The 18,604-nt window shown below is 47.6% G+C and overlaps 1 protein-coding gene across 3 annotated transcripts in view; it reads left to right on the top strand.

Annotated features, from left to right (window-relative positions):
- Positions 1–18,604, top strand: part of FBRSL1 (fibrosin like 1) — a 460,961-nt gene that overhangs the window by 361,558 nt on the left and 80,799 nt on the right. For all 3 annotated transcript variants that reach the window (XM_026037566.1, XM_026037565.1, XM_026037563.1), the window contains one exon: positions 7,277–7,330. In XM_026037566.1, the coding sequence (XP_025893351.1) occupies positions 7,277–7,330 (54 nt within the window). The remainder of the gene's footprint in view (positions 1–7,276; positions 7,331–18,604) is intronic.

Genomic DNA, 18,604 nt, shown 5'->3' with positions numbered 1-18,604 from the left:
GAGTGGCCGCGCGGGAGCCGCCCGCGCCCATCGCCCGTCCCTCCGCCGCTCCCTCCCGCTTCGCTTCGCTTTCTCCCCCCCTCCTCCTCCTCCTCCGCTCTCGGGTCTCGAGCTGCCGCCGGAGGCCCCGCCGCGCCGGGGGAGCGCCCCGCGAGCGGCCGCCGAGCTGCTGTCCCCCTCCTCGCCGCTCCCCGTTTTCCGCCCGCTCTCGCGCGTTCCGCCCGCGCGCTCCCGCGCTGCCCGCCCGGCCCCGCAGGGTGCCGCGATGGGCGCGGGGACCCGCGGGGCGGCGGGACCCGCACAGACGGCAAGAAAGTTAAAAACGGGGGGGGGGGGGGGGGGGTTAACCCCTTCGCCCCTCCTCAGCCGCCACAAAGAACAGCAAGTTTTAGCATTGCCCTTTTTGTGCCTGTTCTTTCCTTCGTTCCTTGTGCCGGGCGCAGCGCGGGTCGCGCCGGCGGTGGCCGCTGCCGCCCAGAGCCGCTTAATCCAATTAAGGAACGAGCCCCGGTGTGTTGAAAAGTGACAAATTCGAGCGCGGTTTGGCGCGGGGGGGCGAGGGGGCCGGGGGAAGGCAGGTTTCCAGGTCAGCGCTTCGCTAAAGATGATTGGGGAGAAAATCAGAGCTCGGAATAAGGCGGCGGGCAGGGACGGGAGGGAGGGGAGACCGTGCGCGACGGCAACTGCTCGCGCGGCTCGCCGCGAGTGGGAGCGTTTTGCAGGCTTGAAAATCGCCTTCGAGTTGCGCATTTCTCTCAGGAGGCTGCTGGCTCGCTCGGCGTCTCGCTGCCTGTCCTGGTTTTTTTCTCTCTCTTTTTTTTTCCTTTGGTAACGCTACGGTATCTAAGGTCCTTTTAACCTAATTTTGCAACAAAGATAATTTCTCGTTATGTAAGTTGCTGTTCGGAATGATTGCTTTGGGTCCCGGAGATCGTTCCTAACCAGACTGCCGAGCGCCGGAGGAACGGGAATTATTTACTTCCATTATCGGTTCTGGAGAGCTCGGCTGGAAAAGGCTGCTGGGGTATTACAAGAAAACAGAATCTCCCCTTTCTTATTTCCGAAGAGCAAAATCTGCGGTCATCCCCGATCAGAATTTACTTCGGAGCTTTGTGTTTATGTATAAATCCAATTTTCCCCGCATGCGGACTTAAAAGGACGAGCCGCTTGATTTCTACGCACGGCATTAACTTCCTGCAAGTGGGAGACTTGCACCGCGCTGCCGAAGGATTTTATTACATTTTTTTGTTCTTCCTTTAGTGACAACGTATTTCTAAGAACGCCATAAGTGAAAGCCAAAAGATAGTAGCTTGTGCTAAGGCTTTTGTTTGCCGGGGAGAATAATGTTGCAGAAGGAAGAAGGCTGTATTTTCTTTAGCTGGATTTGCTGCTGTGACGAGAATGGGATGATTTTTCGTGTGATTCGAAGGTGGGTTATTCGGAGGGAAACCTGAAGCCGTGTTTGTGAGAATGGACCGAATCTCTCCGATAAATGAACTGTAGGGTGGCGAATAGGGAAAAATACCTCGTGGGTCTGTCCGCTGGGGATGGACGGTTGTGTCCTGGAACTCGTGGCCTGCTGTAGGTTAACACAATAGCAGGGTCGGGAGCAGCTCTGGCATTTTCAAGTTAAAAAAGGGCTTGGAATTTGCCATGAATCCCACCGAAGGGCTGTGTCTGGTAGCAGTTGCTCTTCATTTTGCTCTGGTTTGGCAATGAATTGCAGGTTGAAGCGTTAAGCTTTGGTGGAGGCTCCTGGTTCTGCTGCTGCTTTTGAAACGCAGAGCCGAGGGGTATTTAATGGTGTCTGTGTTGGCCCAAGTGGCACCGAGAGGGCTGCGATCTCCACTGAGCTGCTCTGTGTGCCACGGTGTTGCTGGAATGCGCGGGTTTGCACATTATTTTATGCCTTAAATCATTTATTTTCTGATTCCCAGTACCCCTGTGTTGAGTGATTCATAATAACCAAGGATTATAGCGTCTGGGTAGATTTGAATATGAAGCAGACTTTTAAAAACAATCACAGGAGATTCAGTCAAGTAAAATTATTTCTTTGGTTGGAATAGGAAATGCGGGCTGGTTAATTTTAATGACTGCATGAATATACAGGATCTAAGTCAGGCAGGTACAGGAATGCTCTGCTCCTCCTTAATAGCCTGCTTGAGCCAAGCATCAGGGTATGCATCAGAAAGGGGAATTTTTGGGTTTCTAGCAGGCTTTTATCCTGCTGAATAAAGACAGAAGTCGCAACCAGGTTAAAAAAAAAAAGGAAAGAACAAAAAACATATGGTTTTAGCAGAAATGATTTCCTAGACCGATCAATTACTAGGAGATGTAATGAGAAATATACTCCTTGGGGAGAGGAGGGAGGAATTTCCATTACATAATATCCCTTGGGAGAATCTCTGTATCACATAATGAGGTTGGTGATGGAGCATTTTTGGGAAATGCCTATGGATAAGAATTTGTGCATCGGATTTCCATAAACAAAATATCTTACTGAAAAATAGGCGTTTTGAAAGTAATACCGGTCTGTTGGTAGGTAGTGGCTTTGCATGTGTGGACACATCTCTTTTGTTCTGGTAATTATAGTGTAAGAAACTAGGGAACTGTGAGATTCAAACTTTCACAAAATACAACATGGTCGTCACTCATTTCCATACGTATTTGATGCCAAAGAGAAAACGCTGATGGATTAGACTCCTATTTTTGACTTCGTTAAATTATTTCTGCTTATCTATTGAAAGATGGGTCTGATTGATGGATCTGGCCTTAGTGGTGTAAACACAGATGATCTTGTTCTCCCGACGGTGAATGTGACATATATTAAAATATGTATATGTGATCTTGGGGGTTTAATAAGCCTAGGCAGGGAGCTGGATGTGTTTTTCACGGTCCTTGTAATCTCCTAAGGATTGCTGCTTTTTAGCTGCAGAAGAGAGCGCTTGCAAAAATTCCCTTAAATGCATCCTTACCGTTTCAGTAGCAGTTGCTTTCAGCAGGGAGATAATTCATTTCCACACGCCCGCCCTCCCGACTCCAACGTTTTTGCTGTTTAAAACCTGAGGAGAGCCCTTAACCTTCAGGAACTGAAAACCGAGCTACCTGGCAAAGCCGCCGTCAGATATGGGCTTAAAGGTGTTAAAACCAACAGAGGAAAAAGATGAAAAATCTTCACACCTCTGTCACTGATGGGGAATTTGTTTAGTCTGAGCTGCTCGTTTAAAGCCTCCGTGCTAGCGGTTCCTGTAATTTTTCGAGTGGTTTGTCCAGCTTTTTCTTCCCCCTCCCTGGAGTTACAAATGTGTTTCCGCTTTGCTTATTTTGCTGAAAACCCCGGTTTCTGCTAAGCCAGCGCCGGCAGAGGAGGGAGCGCAGTGACCCCTGATGGTGGCTTTGGTAATTGAGGCAGATTTGTGCAATTACCACTGTTTTTAGGAAGTTAAAGGTGCAATGGCTGTTTTGAAGTCCAGGCTCCTATTAGAGCATTTCATTGATAATATTGGGTAGTATTTTGCTTGCCACCTTGTGGCTGCCAAAGGCCACTACAGCTCTGGAGGCTGGGCCTGGTTCCGTGGGGCACCCGCGGTTCTGCCGCCTTCCCAAGGGGTTTGTTTTGCGGATGGGTTGGATGCTCCTTCCCTGCTCTCATTCCCTGCATGGTTACGAGGGTGGGAGGTTCCTGCAGTGTGGATCCTGAGGGCTGGTGCTCACCGGTACCCTTGGGTTGCCCAAGTCTGTGGCAGGGCTTGGCTTTCCTGAAAGGAGCGACCTGGTGCTGGATGTGAGCGTAGGAGTTTGCACGGAGGAACCAATGGGATTTTGTGTCCCATAGGAAAGGCCACCAGTGAAGAGCCCCTGTGCGCGTGTGGTTGGAAGGGCTCACGGTGGGTGTTGGTGCTGAGAGGGTGGCCTTCGTCCTGGCCCTGCATCATCACCTTCCTGGAGGGCTCCTTCTTTATAGAGATCTGTATTAACGACCTCGTGCTCTTACATGCAGAGATCTGTGCATTAACCATCCCGCGCTCGCTGTCGCTGCACGGGAGCCGCTCTCGAGGTAGCTCATGTGATTCTACCTGGCAAAAATGGGACCCCGCGGTTGTCAGTTCCTGTAAATCTAAACTGAGATCACCCTATTGGCGTGGAAATAGAAAACCAGGTTCCCCAGAGCGACTGTTTTACTTAGGCGGCTGCACTGAAAGGACTAAGATAAATAAAAGGTGTCATCTTTAATACTGCAAAGATAAACCCTGCTTCCTGGTGGGTGGCGGGGAAGGCGGAAAGCTAGAGTTCACATGAAGAAATCATCGCAGAGCTGCCGGTCACGCTCTTAGCAAAGATAAAAATCTCTCATTTTATAAAGAAGATATTTACTTTTTATAAATGACTTTTAGAAACTAAAAGTATGCAATGTAGTTTACATTCTTGTGGAGAAAGCGTTGCAGTGAACTGGCCCTGGGAGGCAGCTGCGAGAGTTTTAATTCTGAACTGAAGGGAGCTGTTCGGTGTGTGTTTGTGGCGGGAGGAAGGACCTGCGCCCGGCGCGGCTTCAGCAGCATCCGGGTTTACCCAAACGAAAACAAACCCTTGGTAGCTGCAAATCCTCATTTTCTTCCCTAAATAGTCAACAGTCAAAAATATAATGCTTAGGCTGCTGAGATGCCTGCAGGTAGATCCTTGCTCCAGAGCTGCAGGCTGAGGAGTTCCAGCAGAGTCTGCCTCCAAAATGGTTGGAAATGCTGCACAAACCCCGGGAACACACACGCACGCCTCCCCTGCCACCGAGGGCGCACCCTAATCCTTTTATGTTCCTTCTTCGGTACAGATTACGCAGCAAGGAATAATTAGGAGATTAATTTTCACCTGTCACTGCCAATAATAGATAACCTTGGTGGAGCAGCAGGGCTGGGGGCTTGGGGAAGGGAAGAGCAGTTAAACCTGCGGTGGGGACCACGGCACCAAGCGGAAAATGGTACCTGGGAGCGACTCCCTTGTCACACCGGGCACCTCGGCGGCCACGGCTTTTGGTTCGGAAAAGCTCCTTTGCTTTCCGCGATGGCAGATTCCCAGCCCGACTCGTATTGCTGCCCTGTGAGCAAAGGGAGCAAGCTAATGAAGATGGCTTCATTAGGCAGAGTGCAATTTAGCCCTTGCCTCTCCCCGGCAAATGCATCTGAAAAACATCCCTGCAGTGCCCGGGCTTTTGGCCTTTGGAGGAAGCAGAGCCGAGGTGTTTCTGCTCCCCTTCAAAATTAATTACCAGCTCGCATCAGGTGAGCTTAAAAATGTGCCTGTGCTCTAAGGCAGTGAAGGTAAATGGCAAGGGGAAAAAAAAAGCCACCCTTCCCTCTCCTTTTTTATTTTTTTCTTTTATGCTGAAGTTTAAATCTACAATCTGTTGAAAATGTAATGGGAAACCAGCCTACAGAAAATGCCATTATTCATATCATCCTGAGCTCATTTATTTTATCTGCAATAGTAATGATAAGACAGGCTGCTTGGCAATGCTGATAAGCCGGGAAATATCTTAGAGCTATTTGTAAAAGTTAAAGCAGATCTTGGTACTGAGAGATAGGGAAGCTGATGAGCCTTTGGGCAATCTGCAGAGCTGAAAGCTAATAAAGATTTTTAATAGGAAGGCCTCATTAGGATTAGGGAGAAGATCTATTATCTGGGATTTACACAACACAAATGGTGGGGCGACTTGAATTTTTGCTTTTTTTTTGTTCGTAAAATGCTGCTGCTGAACATGAAACCTCTTGCACCCGCCGTGGATCTGTGTGTGCGCGAGGAGCCGCCCGGGCTGGCGGCGGGAGCAGCCGGGTGGGAACGCGCGGGACAAAGCCGTCGTGTTGAGCGGCGCTGCGGAGGCACCCGCTGCTTTCAGCAGCCTTGTCCCTTGTCCCAGGTCTCTGGCTTTCGGTGGCGAGGCCAATCCAGCCTAGGGCAGTCTTGGTCTTTCTGGCCCATTGCGCTTACCGGGGTGCGAAGGCCAGGCCTGGAGCACTGGCAGGTTCCGTGGCTGTGGTGGCTCTCCAGAACAAGCCGTTTTGGAGCACCTGGCACGGGACGGTACCGCGTACCATGCCGTGCGAGTAGGTCCTCAGTCCAGTTATCCATCAGCGCCGACCTTAGCCTCACTCACAGCCTCCTCACCGAGGCGGCTGGTGTTCAAATCCTTCCTTTTTCAGCTCCCCCAGTATGCATAGGCACCTCTCACATAGGGGTTCAGCTGCGCACACTCAGCGCAGAATGTAAAGTGCATGCAAGCAGCTGAGGGTATTAGTTTATCCAGGCTTTGCAGATGTGTTTAATAACTTTTCCTTAAGGACCATCCAGACTTCTTTGTGGTTGAACAGGATTGTAAAGCAGTAATAAAGCCCTGCTGGAACATTCTCTGGTTTGCTTTTGAGGTCCAAGCTATGTTGTAACCTGATGCTGCTAGCCTAGAGTTTAAACCATTTTTACACAAAGCTGATTAAATCTGGTTAAAGCCCAGTGCAGATGAAGGTTTCTGCTAGGAAAGATCGATGTGGGTTGTGCAAAGCACTTGTGTGACCATGGCCGTGTTTCCAGGCGGCCCCATTACGCCAATGGCACTGGTTTCTTTGCCAGGTTTCTTCATTGCGTGGACACGCACTCATGCAAGTGTCTCAGCTTCTCTCCCACCTTCATGGCAAGGACCAGCTCCTCTCCTGCTGTTGGATCAAATAGCCTCGATGGTAGCTGCAGTGCAGTATTGCTTCCATGAAAGAGTAGTGTTAGGAAAATATGTTCTTGTGTTTTTAGTCATCTTTAATATGATGTAGCTGCAGAAAGCCAAAGGGGAGCAGCACCAGGAGCGACAAGAAGGTCTATTCCAGGCCATAGTTTGGGCGCCGTTCATCTGAACCCATGGCCTGATAGGACCTGCAGCACACACTGTAGTGTTAGGTGGAAGCTCAACTATTCCATCCTTCACTTGCTTGAGGAACTCGCTGTGCTGCAGCTTTTGCTCTCGTCCCCTGTGCCCCAGCCAGCACGTGGCCTGTGGGCAGGCTGGCAAGGACAGCACCCTGTGCCTGCCACTGAGGACCAAAGCCAGCTGACACCAGCAGCTTGGTGTCCAGCTCCTGCAGCCTGCCCGTAACGAGTCACCGTTCGTGCCAGAAAACCAGCAGGGCCCTCTAAAGAGCTAGAGCTATTTGCACGTGACATATTGCTCCATGAGGCTGCCGTTTGACAAGCTTCTGATGTTTACGTTTGATATGAATGAAACTTTTTGTTTTGTCTGTAGACCTCAACGGAACTGGAGCTGACTCGTATCAGGAGTGCCTTGATAACAAGCAAGGTATGAGCTCAAGTCTCTCCAACATGGGCACTTGGGACTGATTTAGCTTGATTTCTTGCAGCTGAATTGGTTGCTGTCTCTGTCTCTTACCCTTGCTGTCTGTCTTCCTCTCTCTCTTTTTTTTTTCCTTCTTTTTTTTTTTTCTCCTTTTTTTTTGGCTTTTTCGCTGTCTCCAAGCCAATGCACTGTTAACAGCTCCACATCAGCTAACCTGTTAGCCCAGGGTCTCATTACACACTTGTGATAAGGCTTCCAGTTTCTTCCCCAAATCCTCTTATGAAGCAGGGAGGCTGTAAAACAAAACTAGTGGGTGCATTCACTCACAGTAACTTTCTTCCTTGCAGTTTCATTGCACAGCTAAGCAGAAAAGCATTGCAGTGAGTGGAAGTCGTGTGCTAGGCCGGCTGCCTTAACACCAGTGACAGTTTGTTCAGTGGTGTCCTGATCCAGCATTGTCCAGCTGGTTGTCTTCTCCTGTGGCAAAGCTGATGAGAGCTGGATAGGTCCCCTGTGACTTACAAGGCAGTAATGGAGAGGAGTCTCTTGTCCTTTTGCATTAAACTTCACAAAAGACTTATCTCAGCAGAAATGAAACATTTGAAAGTATATGAGAAACAGGACCTAAAGCCTCGGGTGTTGGTTCTGCATTTTGAAGAAGTGTTGGTGCATTGTGGCCTCTTCAGATGCCCTCTCTGAGAACTGCCCTCAGAAGAGCTACTCCATGACCCTAATCATATAGTGAGTGTTGAACCTTGCATTAATCAGGGGAAATAAGCACCCTTCAGTCAGAATTTCATTCATTACGAGCTAAGACAAAGACTTGATTTTCCTAACCTGGTTGTAGTCATCAGTAACAGTATCAGCCTTTCACCCTGCTGTCGATCCAGACCTCTGATAAGAACTAAAGCATTTGCTGAAATTCTGTCTCTCCTTGCACAGCTTTCAAGAAGAGGTACCAAGAAACAAAAAATACCCTCCCATTTTTGTCACTTTTGGGGATTTAATTTTCCAACAGTTTGTTCCCTGTCAGTAGCCATCAGTGTTCTGTGTACTTCAAATCAAAGCTAGTGGAGCGCGTTTCGCTGCTCTTGCTGCGTTGGGTGGATTCTTTTTTGTTTGGGTGATTTATTATATTATTATTTTAAACCATTGGTTGTGTTTCTGGTGATGTTTACACTCATCTTTTTGGCTTTTTTCTTTTTTTTTTTCCTCTGTTTTCCCTGCTGATTGTAGTAAATACCTAATCATTGCTAAGCTTTCATTCCAGAAGTTACAGCTGGAAGACTAATATGGAAGAAATCTAATCAATAATGGCTTCTTGATTAGATTAAGTTTAAAAGTCTTCCAGACCAATGTAATTCAGGATGTTGCTTTGATAGAGAGCTGCTTCTTTAGGATAATTCTATATTCCAGTAATATTTTTTTTCCTGTTGGCTCTAGAGGAGGGTTGTGGTGTTTGATATCATGTAAAAAGTAACTGAAGTGTGTGAGAAAACAAAAAAAAATATATATATATATATATTTTTGAAACCAGTTGCAGGGCCTTTTATGTGCCACTTACCTTCGCTTATTTGACAGAGAGTATTAAACCTCATTATATCCATCACTGTACCCTCAGGTTTTGGGGGTTTTTGTTTGCTTGTTTTTTACGTTGATGTTAACCTGTGAATGAACCTTACCATGATAAAGCGCTTTCATTCCAGTATGTTTTGGGTCTGGTTTGGGTAATTTACTCCCAGCGCTGCATTAGCGCGTTTCCAGCAACGGAACTTTTAAGAATGCAGAGGTTTTAAAGGTACAAGTATAAACAGGAACTTGTAGCCAAGCTCTTAATGTCCCCTGCACGTTGCATTTTGTCAGCGTGCAGTAGAATTGAAGCCACGATTTGCAACAATTTACAGAATATAAAATATATAGCTGACAATGGGCCCATAATTCTGGTTGCTTCCTGCCATATTCAAAACAAAGCAGTGCCAATGGCTGAGAGCAGCAATGACTTTTTAAAAGTGCTAAATCTTCAAGGCGTGTGAAATGCAATTGCCGCGGCGGCGTTTTATAACAGCCTGCTTGTCTCCCAGAAATTATACTATAATGAGGTTTGGTTTATATATTTTGCCCCTTTCCTCATTAAAGTGCTATCTTTCGGAAGAAGTGCTTTGTCTTGAAATACTGCATGGTTAAAAGGGAGGCAGGTTTATAAGGATTTAATGTACTCGGGAGCCAAGGCTTCATGGCTTTACGGCAAAGAGATTTGAACAAAGGGCTTCATGGTAAAGGTGCTTGGTGTTGTAGTCGCGTGGTTGCTCGGGAGAACATCTTCGGTGTGAGCACGTCACGGGCAGCAAGATGGGTTTCAGAGAAAAATGGACCTCTAAAATCCACTGGTGGCCTTGGCTGACCACTAGTCAATATGTAATGCAACAGCATGACCAGGTAATTGGGGGTCTTGTTTTGGTGCTCCCAGGCAGTGCTTTCCCCTTGGAAAGGTCCGTGGGGAACGAGAGCATCTGTGTGCAGGGCAGGAGGGGACACAGGGGACCTGCCCTGGGCAGAGGCTGAACCTTCTCAGGACACAACTTGCCTCTTCAGCTTCCATCTCTGTTAGTCGGCGTTCAAAGCGTGCCCTGAGCGCAGGACCTCCTCAGCACGCTGGAGGTCTCGCAGTGAAAAGGGCAGCAGTTAAATGTCTTGTGTGATGGAAAACACGTCCTGTGTCTGCCCGTGTCACTGGGGAGCACTTAACGTCCTGTGATTTCTTGATAAACAGGGATTTCTGTCACAGAAAGCAGGTGTAAGAGTCCAGCCAGCCCCGTTTGTTTCCAGAGCTCCTCGACAGGAACTCGCTGTTGTAAATAAAGCCGTTCTGTTTAAGGTGGCCGCCTGCCGTGTCGGGAGGTGTAAGCTCACAGCTTTGAAGTAATGTTTGCTGAGAAGGCCGTGCTTTCCTTACATCAGGCACTGACGGGGTGTTTTGTAGCACCTTCACTTATCGTAGCAAATCATGTGCTAAGAGGACTCCCCTTCATCCCTGTGGTCCTGCATGGTTTGTCCTGCTCAGCTCTCCTGCCGGGCAGAGCTGCTGCTTCCACCTGGAGAAACTTCATGCATTTCATTCCCCTAGTTTCTGTCTTTCAGTGGAGTGTTGTGTTCCTGGGCTATTTCCTCCAGGATCAATAAGCTGATGTTTTCCCAAGTTGTGCACGGTGTCACTTCTCTGATGACACTGTAGAGCTCCTGCTTGTGTTTCTTCTCCAGTACTTTACAAGACCTCATTTTAGTCCTGTGTGCTGTTCTTGTTGACTTGTCCCTCGAGGGAGTACCAAGGCAATCTGGAGTGATTATTGGGAATGAGGATGGAGGGCATCTCATCGTCGGCTAGTCAATGTGCTGCTGCCCTGGACTCAGCATAGTGCCTCTTTCCCAAGGGTATGGATACCTGACTGCAAATGTACAGGATTTATGGGATGGATGGATGACAGGCAGGGTACTGAGTAGTCAGTATAGAGATAGGATGTTGTCTGAATCAGACCTGATTTTGAGATAGTGAAGACTTTTCAGTCTGCTCCCCATTGCCTGGACCATCTAGTGCGACACCCCCTGCATGTCACTCTTATTGGCCTTGATACAAGCCATGACCTTGCTTGTCTGAGAGCTTTAAGCACAGCAGGAACTTGACTACTTTGACTACTACTTTGACTACTTTGAATTCAGGTGGCTTCTAACTGATCACTTCAACTCTTCTGACAGTGGGTGTGCGTGAACAGGATAAGGAGAAGAGAGCAAGAATGCATTTTTGGGCCCAAACTGAAGGAACCTAGAGCACTCTCCATGAGCCTGTCCTATCCGTGTGGCTGATGTGACTGTAGCTGTTGATGGAAACATATTCTTGGCTACTGGAAAGTCAGGACTACAAAACCAGCAGGACTACAAAAGCAGGACTTCAATGGTCACCATGAAGCTCTGTCAAGCCTTCGTCCTCTCTTTTGAGGGACATTGGTTCCTGCTGAGCACTGGCATGGGGAATGAGACTGCATTCCCCAAGCTGCAGAGGTATCAAACAGGAGATGTTACATGGAAAATGTGTGTGGTGGTTTTTGCTTGTTTGTTTCTTTGTTTTTTAATCCCTTTTGAATCATGCCAAGATCGTTTTCAGGATGGCAGAGATAAATTATGGGGCAGATAAATGGAAGTGGCAGAATGGCATGGCTGGATTGAAAAGTGATCAAAACGGTTCTGCCACAGAAAATGCTATTTCCATTTAAAGTTTTGAGATTCAATATTGATTTCAATGAAATTACCCTTGAAAACAGACTTCCTCCAAACCTTTCTTTTTATATGTTTGTGTTGGAGTTATGTTAGGATGCGGAAAAATGAAACTTCTGCTTCAAACAATTTTTCTGTCTTAAAATTGATTTTTTTTAACTGCATGAACAGTTTTTAAAATATTATTTATTATTTGTATTCCAGTCATGCCTACGCACTCCAATTGTGGGCTAAACCTCATTTTGCTAACCACAGTGCAGGCTTGGGGGGGATCAGTTTCTGCTTGAAAAAGCTTTGGTTTTGTGTTTCGAACTGGGACCACATTGATTGCCAGCACCTATTTAGGAAAAAAAAAAAAAAAAAAAAAGAAAAACTTCTCATTTTACAATATGTTGGCTGCCTTTTTGTTTAAAGATTTATAAATACATCAGCAGATTTTCCACAAAAACACATATGCTTTCTTCCTGATGAGCATGATGACGCACTGCAAATCCTTGCAAGAGGCCTTGAATCTCCTTCAAGCAGAGGATAGTGCTGAGGCTGAAATTGAAATTTTGAATAAGTCGTCATTTGAAAAGCTGCTGGTGGGGCCTTGTTGCTGGAAGAATTGCCATTTTCCGACTTTTTTTTTTTTTTTTTTTTATCCAGCATGGGAACAAAGAAAGAAAGGAGGAGATGGCATGAAAGCCTGTGTGAGCGTATGTACAGAGACTGTAGCTCACTAAACTGGTAATGGTATCTGGAAAGGGTCCAGGCTGTTGTAAATATGAACTTTTGTCAATATTCCCCAAGCTCCTTTGGACTCTAGGGTGGGCTTTATTAGCTGAAGGTCACACCATTGTGCTGGCTGTCTCTCCCGAGACCCCCGATGCCTTCCTGAAAGGACAGCCCATTATCCGCGGGCTTAGACGCCGGCGCTCTCCTCCGCGGCGCTGGGGCTGATAAGCTTAAGAGGGATATTTCATCCCCCCCCCCGGCTGCTTTCGGGAGACAAACGGTGTTTCTCGTTCCCGATTAATTCCGGTCGGACAAAACAACCAAATGAGAGGCATGTGTGTGCGCACACGTGCACGCCGGCGGCCACGGGGAGCCCGGCAGCCCCTGCGCTTTGTCTGCGCCACGGGGCCCAAAATGAATTTAATAACCTGAGAGGATCCCGAGCTGCGAGCGGTTTAAAGGGAAGGGGATGGGAGAAGGGTAGCAGCAGACGGAGCGCTGAGGTTGGAATTGATTTGTGGCAATTAAACATGAAGGTCTGCGAGAACGGGACCACCCGCTGGGAGAATGGCTTTACATTACCTGGGAAAGATGGATGGCCCAAGGAGAAGGAAGGGCAGGGATTTTATCCTCAGCTGCATGAAAAGAATCATAAAAATGTGCTGTATCTCCCTTCTGTATTTTGCAGCCTGTTAAATCTCTATGCAAGAGAGGCAGGAGATACCAGTGCTGTCTAGCTCTTCAGCTTTTGGCTTCTCCATTTTCTCCTTTTGGTTCTGGCTGAAATCTGTCAGGAAATATCTTACTAATCCTTTAGTTATTAGTATTTCAGTGGGATTGTCTCCTGTATGCGGGTTCCTGGTTCCTAGGATTATTTCTTTCCTTGTGTCGGGCTCTAGAATCACAGAAATAGGAAGTTTTGTCCCACATTTAACGCTAGGGAAGGTCTGTAAAGTGCCCAGGGAGGCTGCGTGGTGGCTGGGGCACCCCAGCCAGGGCACCCGGGTGCTGTGCCGGCCCCTGCCCTGCCGGGAAACCCTTCCCCTCCCTCTCTGTGCCCTCGTGCAGGTTGCATGGGGTCCTTGCCTTGCTTCCCACAGGTGCCGTGTTTGGAAGGGGCTGCTGATACTTGGATTGCAACTGGATTCATCCCCTTGGCCAGAGCAGAGGTGAAACAGCCTTATAAACGGCTCCATGAAGCCGTGTTCAAACACGGCTCGCACTGGGGAAGGGTAAAGATGGATTTTGCCCATATGGCACTAGTATAAATGAGCACTAGTGTAAATGAGGCCTGCTGGGAAAGGTGTAAAATAATAGGGCTGTTGGCTGTTTTCAGGGAACAGGGAATTTTCATAAAGCATTTTAAACTGGAATAGATCAGAAACTAGAGCTAAATAATCAGAATTTTCACTTGAAAATGTGCACAGTAGCATGAAACGGGCATCAGGAATAGTACTTTTTCAAAGGTTAGCTGTACATGCTTGTGTGAATAAGTTGTATTTACTTTTGGTTTGTGCACTAGGTCAAACTTTCGTTGTTGATATAAAATGGAATACAGTTAATTAAGTTTTATATGATAACCTCTTTAAATATACCACAGATCCTTTCTGAAGGGTGAAGTAGAAAGGGCAAGAGAGAAAATGATCTCAAGTCTCAGCAAAAATCTGTGTAGCTAAATATGGCTCTTGCTTCAGACCAGTTAAAGTGATGACAAGTTTTTTTATTAATCCAGTGGTGCAACATAGATTCAAATACTTGCCTGGGCACTGCGTTTGGTGATAAGTGTAATACACACTTCTTAGCACCTTCTCTCACTTTTCCTTGAAGTGGAGGAGGCAGAAATGATTTCATGTTCTCTAACCAGACAAGATACCTCTGGGGTACTGCCTGCCATAGGGTATGTCCTGGAGAAGATTTATTTACTCAGTGTGGAAAGGATTATTTCTCTCTTCCTCCCTGAATCTAGCCTGCAGTAGCTGCTAACAAAAGCCTTCCAACTCCTGTATTACAGGAAGCTTTTTAGCTCTTGCTGAAATATGAAGCTCCCTTTATTAAAATTAAGAGCCACTTTCTCATATAGTAAAGTGATAATAAAGACTGAAATTGGATCTATAACTTCATGAAAAGAAGGAGAAAAATTTTTTTTGAAACAAATCATGCATGGTAATACCTCCATTGTTCCCTTGCCGTGTTCTTTGTATTGCTTAACTCCCTGTGAACAAAGGACCCATAACTGCAGTTGTAAAAATAATCCAGGCGTTTAAGTCCAAACTCAAAAGGCCCTTGGGAATCTCCTGGAAAGGTGTGTCTTGGAAATGGCGCTTTATGAATTGTCTGAACAGGTTGGAACATCCCGGCCCTGTGGAAACCTGTGAGAATATTGGCCCTGACAGCGCCGGGGTCGGCACTTCACACTTGGGGCTTTGTACGTTGAGCAGAGCTGTCGTTCAGCCTTTGGAAAAGCCTGACTCCCTCCTCGCAAACAGACGGGAGATTTTCTAGTTGGTTGCACTTGTGAATTCTAGTTAAGGGAATTGCTTGTGCCCCCCCTTCCCCAGTTTTTCTCACTTAAACAAACAGCCAAACTTGAAGTGCTCACTTGTTTGGGCTTCAGCCCAAGGGCCCCCTAAAGACCCGTTGATATTGCTCTAGAACTTAAACTGATTGGGAAGGTGGTTTTAAGCTGTGGTTCAGCCCATGCTAAACAAAATCATTTGAACAAAGAGTTGGGAGGCTTTTATTCCAAGTGACTATTCAGATGTCTCAACCCAACTGCTTTGAATCATAAGGGGACTGTTCTGTGGTGAGCTTGAGCGCAGGTCACCAAGCACAAAGGCTGCATTGTAAGAAGGAGCGCTGTGTACTTTTCTAGCTTCTTGCAAAATGAAGTATTTCTGAAAGTTTAGCTCTTTCCTGTGTCCAAGTCAGTGGAAGAGAAGATACTTCAATGAACACTGAGGAAATTAGCCCCAAATTTGGGTGCAGTTTCAGCTAGAGAAGGCCCTGGAAGCCCCTCTTGCATGTGGACGTTTGCCATACTTTGAGCTGGAGGTTGAACTGGACAACCTCCACAAGTCCCTTCCACTGAGGTGACCTCCACAAGTCCCTTCCACTCACGTGACTGTGGTTGTTTGATAAGAGTCTCGGCCCTGCCAGGTTTGTTGAGCAAACCACTGAACTGCTTGACCCTGATTGTATTGAACATAGACATCTTATTCCTCTAGCGTGTTGTAGGTTAGTAAGAATAGAGGACAGGCACCACGTGGTAGCAAATTTGTCCTCGTCCTGTCTTCCAAATTCAGTGCAGTGGCAAAAAATTTCGAGGCCACCAGCATCTTCTGTTGAGTAAGAGCTATTATTGTCCCTGGTGTCATGAAACCTGGAGCAAGATCCGTGTGTATGTATTTTTTTGCATATATTTAATATATATGACAGAAAACAAAAAAAAAGAAGCCAACAACAAAAAAAAAAAACCTTTGAAAAGCCCCCAAAACATGATGTTTTCCCTAAAATAGGAAGTTGGCAAATTATAGTTATTTGTCAAGAGGAAAAAAAAAAAAAAAGCTGGGAAAAATTTGAGGGGAGTTTTTCTTAAAGAAAACACTTCTGGCTCTTAGCAACAATATAGCCTAGACAGCTCTTGGTGTGAAGTGAGCCCACAAAAATCAACATGCTGATTTCTAGTCAACTCTATGTAATTAATACTAGCAGACCTTAGATCAAAAAGTGGGCTGTGTAGCCCTAGTTGGAAGCAGCAGTTGGAAGGAGGACTTGGAGAGCTGCGCACAACATGAGAGTTTATTTAGGCTTCCCTGTTGCTCAGGGGATTACAGGCACGTTGCAGGGGCTGGGAGATTGGCGTTCACTTTGCTGTGTGCAGCTGTAATGGAATGTGCAAAAACTTGAAAATTCCTGGAAGGTGCCTGGAGAGAGCCAGGCTCATGGCAATAGAAATGCGAACTGCAGGCGGTTGAGTAGAGAGATGCTTCTCGGGAGGCTTTGCAAAAGAAAGCAACAATCACAACTTTGTATGGGTAATTGGGAAATGTCAGCAGTAAATGGTTAATTTTTATCTGGACTTTTTTTTCTTGCCAAACACAGCCAACGGACACTTAAAAAGAGAGAGAGAACTTGGGAGTTCCTCACTATGGCTCTGTCTTGAGGGCTTTCCTTAATGAGCTGTCTCCTTCTGTCCAGAATAGGAGGAAAAACAAAAGAGGTAGAGACCTTCCTTTGTCCCCATGTGATTTTAATCTGATTCATTCATTCTTAATCATCTTGAAGGATTATAAAAACAAAACCTCTTAAATCTTGGCCCCTACTCCTTTTCTCTCCCAAACACCATCATTTGTTCCTTTATCGTGTTGCATTTCTTCACCAATGAGTCAGCTTTTTTTTTTTTTCCCTTTTCCATTTTTCCTGTGTAACCGACGTGGGGCGGAGGGAAGGGGGAGCTCTGCTGGCTTTGAGCTGCTCAGAGGCACAAGTGTTCTTGGCCTTTCATGCCAAGGAGGGGATGCAGCTCTTGAGCAAATGGGACCTACTTGTTTGCTGGCCTAGGCCGCCTTGTTATCCGGCCAGCTGTGTTTTGATCTTGGAGGGCCTTTTGAAGATTAAATTGAGACATCTTTTGTTACTATTAAGTGCAGTAATTAAATCAGCTCAGTATTTAAGTGCAGAGAATGTCGCTTCGCTGGCCCATGGGTGCCTGAGGTTGCCATTAGACAGCTGTGTTGTTTCCAGGACTTGTGATGAAGAGGAAGGAAGAGTCTCTGTGCTCTCTAAATAATTTTCAACACTTTCCAGGTTATCCTGGTTTCTCTGCCCACCTTTTCATGCGATGCGTCTCCCTCAGCTCCCGTCTGTTCATGCAGAACAAGGTTTTTGAAGGGGAATGGGTGGTTTTGCAAGCGGGTAAGGAGAAAGAGGTGAAATGGGGCCAACTTCACCAGAGCGGCAGCTTCTGCCCAGGCTCCAAGTCTGCAAGTTCTTGGCTCTGGGAATGCCAGAAGAGGCTGAGCTGGCACCAGAGCTGCAATAAATGAGCAGAAGTTGGAGTTTCTTTTCCCCTTCTTGCTCCTGCATGGCAGGGTCCACCAGTCAAGCCAAGCGTGGCGAGTGTGTTGGTTCCCATGGGGGGTCTTTGCGTTGCCCTTAGCTGGAGAAGCAGCAGCACATGGGAGATGGGAGGCGCAGCCGGCCAGGGCTGGGCGCGCTCCGAGGTTGCCGGCGGGACGGAAACGGGTCGTCCCACTGCAGCAGCCTCTGCTCTCCCTGATGGAGCTGGTTGCCCCACGGAGGCCGTGAGGGGCAGCAGCGGCTCCCGAGAGCTCGAGCGTGTCTTGACGCTGGGTTAAGCTGAGCAGCGGCGCCGGGTCGTGGCCGCCGGCAGCGACGCCCGCTCGAGCGCAGCCACCTCCTCGGTGCCAGCCCGCGGAAACGCCGCTGCTCGCGCGGCCGGCAGTGCGTACGCCGTGGGGATCGCGGGGCCGCCGCGTTGGCGATGCCACGAGCAGCTCCGGCGCCCGCCCCTGCTCCAGCAGCCTCTCCCCACTTGGCTCCGCATCCTGCCTCGCGCTCCGGCAGGAAGGCAGCAGATGGGCAGGCACAGCAGAGCACGCTGCCTCACGCCCCCATTTTTCTTCCCCGTTCAAAGCAGGGCTGTTGAAACGCAGCATTTTCATGAGCACCACGGTGCCCGTCGTGGTGTGCTCGTGCACCGGTGCCATCCGCGCCGAGGCAGGAGGCAGCCGCGAATGCCGAGGACGGAGGCAGAGAGGGAGGCGCCGGGAGCGCAGCGGCGATGCGACATACGGCCGTGGCGCTGCAAAACTTTCTCCTTCATTAGCGGGGATCTGTTGAGTTTCTGCTCACATTAGGGTAATTAACACAAGTACAGATTGTCGAACATCTGTGCAGTTTAACTATATGGCCGGTTCCCAGGCTTTAAACAGGGCTGTGAGGAGCCAAATGCAAAGCAGTATGAAAAGCCCACACACTATTCATTTTCCTGAAATTAGCATTTCTGGATGAAAGCTGATGTTGCACGTCGGCTATAAATTTTCTCTGGTCTGCTGCCACGTTGGCTAATGATCTGAGGTTAGTGTTTGTTAATAATTTCTTAAAAATTTGTTACTTCTAGTATTCTGGAGGGGAAATTTCTAGCTCGCTCTTCTTTTCTGAAAAACAAAACAGAAAGCGAACAAAACAAAGCATGTGGGCATATTAGAGCTAATGCGCTTCTAATCTTTTTCCAGTGAAAACCCAGGAAGGAATTGCTGGTTCAGCCTCCGT

This window comes from Nothoprocta perdicaria, unplaced genomic scaffold (assembly GCF_003342845.1).
Source record: "Nothoprocta perdicaria isolate Ctin4 unplaced genomic scaffold, notPer1 scaffold_2, whole genome shotgun sequence".
NCBI classification, from domain to species: domain Eukaryota; kingdom Metazoa; phylum Chordata; class Aves; order Tinamiformes; family Tinamidae; genus Nothoprocta; species Nothoprocta perdicaria.
Note: the sequence above shows the minus strand (reverse complement) of the source record. Positions and strands in the feature narration are given on the sequence as shown.